Below are 2,692 nucleotides of genomic sequence, written 5' to 3' on the forward strand. Positions count from 1 at the left end.
GAATTTTGGGTCAAATCTGAGCAAGTTTTAGTTGAAATTTGGCTCCAATTTTGGGTCAATTTTGACTCCAATTTGGCTCAAATTCAACTCAAATTCGAGTCGAATTTTGGGTCAAATTTGAGCAAGTTTTGGCTGAAATTTGGCTCAAATTTGGGCTGAATTTTGGGTCAAAACCAGCCAATTTTGGGTATTTTTTTTGTTCAGTGCGTGTCGACGCTGCTGATGCTGGTGACGGGCGACATTTACACCCTCATTAATTACGTGGGGTTCGTTAATTACCTGTGGTACGGAGTCACCGTCGCCGCCCTCCTCGTCCTGCGCCGCACCGAGCCACACCTGCCCCGCCCCATCAAGGTGGGACACGCCCCCTTTGGGCCTCAAGCCACGCCCCTTTCACCCCTAAACTCCTCCCACTTTGTCCCCTGAGCCCCGCCCCTTTCTGGCCCAAACCACGCCCACTTCCAACTCAAACCACGCCCCTTTCTCCCTTAAACCCCTCCCACTTTGTTCCCTGAGCCACGCCTCTTTCTGACCCAAACCACGCCCCTTTCTCCTTTACGTCCCACCCACCACATCCCAGAAACCCCACCCCTTTCTGGTCCAAGCCACGCCCCCTTTTGTCCTGAAGCCACACCCCTTTCACCCCTAAACCCCTCCCACTTTGTCCCTTGAACCCCGGCCATTTCTGACCCAAACCACGCCCACTTTCTGCATCAAACCACGCCCCCTTTTGTCCTTAAGCCACACCCCTTTCTCCCTTAAACCCCTCCTACTTCGTTCCCGAATCCCTAAAAAATCTCAAAAAAAGTTGTAAAAAAATCCCTAAAAAACCCCCCAAAAATCCCTAAAAAGGTTGGAAAAAATCTCTAAAAAAATCCCCAAAAAATCCTTAAAAAAATCTCAAAAAAAGTCGTAAAAAATCCCTAAAAAACCCCCAAAAATCCCTAAAAAGGTCGTAAAAAATCCCTAAAAAAATCCCCAAAAAATCCTTAAAAAAATCTCAAAAAAAGTCGTAAAAAATCCCTAAAAAACCCCCAAAAAATCCCTAAAAAGGTCGTGAAAAATCCCTAAAAAAATCCCCAAAAAATCCTTAAAAAAATCTCTAAAAAAGTTGTAAAAAATCCCCAAAAAATCCCCCAAAAACTCCTAAAAAAAAAAAACCTCCTAAAATCTCAAAAAAATCATTAAAAAATTCCAAAAAATCCCTAAAAAATCCCCCCAAAAATCCCTAAAAAGGTTGTAAAAAATTCCTAAAAAATCTCCAAAAAATCCTTAAAAAAATCTCAAAAAAGTCGTAAAAAATCCCTAAAAAATCCCCCAAAAATCCCTAAAAAGGTTGTAAAAAATCCCTAAAAAAATCCCCAAAAAATCCTTAAAATAATCTCTAAAAAAGTTGTAAAAAACCCCTAAAAAATCCCAAAAAGTCCCTAAAAAAAAATCCCAAAAATCTCCAAAAAATCCCTAAAAACATCGTAAAAAAAAGGAAGAAAAATCTCCAAAATCCCCCAAAAATCCTTAAAAAATCCCACAATAATCCCTAAAAAAAAATCCCAAAAATCCCCAAAAAATCCCTAAAAAATCCCTAAAAAAAATCCCCAAAATTCCTTTAAAAATATCCTAAAAATCTCCGACTCCTCCCCCCAAAAAATCACTTTAAAAATCATTAAAAATTCATTTAAAAACATCATTAAAAATCATTTAAAAATCATTAAAAATCATTAAAAAATCCGAAAAAAAACCCCCAAAAAATCAGAAAAATCCCCAAAAAATTCCTAAAAAAAATTCCTAAAAATCTCCGACTCCTCCCCCCAAAAAATCATTTTAAAAAATCATTAAAAATTCATTTTAAAAAAATCATGAAAAATCATTTAAAATCATTAAAAAATCATTAAAAATCGTAAAAAATTCCCTAAAAATTCCCCCCAAAATCCCAAAAATTCCCTAAAATTTTCCTCAGTTTTTTTCCCTATTTTCATTTTTAAAAATCATTAAAAATCATTTAAAAATCATTAAAAATCATTTAAAAAACCATAAAAATTCATTAAAAAATCCGAAAAAAATCTAAAAAAAATCTGAAAAAAATCCGAAAAATCCCCAAAAAATCCCAAAAATCCCTAAAAATCCTTAAAAAAAATTCTCCAAAAATCCCCCTAAAATTCCCCTCAAAATCCTGTAAAAAAAGTCAAAAAATCCTTAAAAAATTGGTTAAAAATAATAAAATATCATTTAAAAATCACTAAAAAAATCATAAAAATTCATTAAAAAATCGTAAAAAAATCCGAAAAAAATCCGAAAAATTCCTAAAAAAAATTCCTAAAAATCTCCGACTCCTCCCCCCAAAAATCATTAAAAATTCATTTAAAAAAATCATTAAAAATCATTTAAAAATCACTAAAAAAATCATTAAAAATCATTAAAAAATCCAAAAAAAATCCGAAAAAAATCAGAAAAATTCCCAAAAAATCCCCAAAAATTCCCACGAGTTTTCCTGAATTTTTTTCCCATTTTTCCCTCAGGTTTCCCTGTTTTTCCCGGTGCTGTACCTGCTGTTCTGGGGGGCCCTGTTGGTGTTCTCGGTGTGGGCGGAGCCTCTGGTCTGCGGGGTGGGTTTGGGGGTCATGGCCACGGGGGCCCCCCTTTACCTGCTGCTCGTCCGGGGGGGCCACAAACCCCCCCAGATCCGACGTTTAGT

General features: G+C 36.0%; 1 protein-coding gene across 1 annotated transcript in view; it reads left to right on the forward strand.

Annotated features, from left to right (window-relative positions):
- Nucleotides 1-2,687, forward strand: part of LOC113981075 (large neutral amino acids transporter small subunit 2-like) — a gene marked incomplete at both ends in the record, with an annotated part of 4,622 nt that extends 1,935 nt beyond the window's left edge. The window contains 2 exons of the mRNA XM_027708314.1: nt 205-354; nt 2,517-2,687. Coding sequence (XP_027564115.1) covers nt 205-354; nt 2,517-2,687 — 321 coding nt within the window. The remainder of the gene's footprint in view (nt 1-204; nt 355-2,516) is intronic.
- Between the last annotated feature and the right edge of the window lie 5 nt (nt 2,688-2,692).

The sequence above is a fragment of the Neopelma chrysocephalum genome, unplaced genomic scaffold (assembly GCF_003984885.1).
Source record: "Neopelma chrysocephalum unplaced genomic scaffold, ASM398488v2 Primary Assembly neopelma1_96012, whole genome shotgun sequence".
NCBI lineage: Eukaryota > Metazoa > Chordata > Aves > Passeriformes > Pipridae > Neopelma > Neopelma chrysocephalum.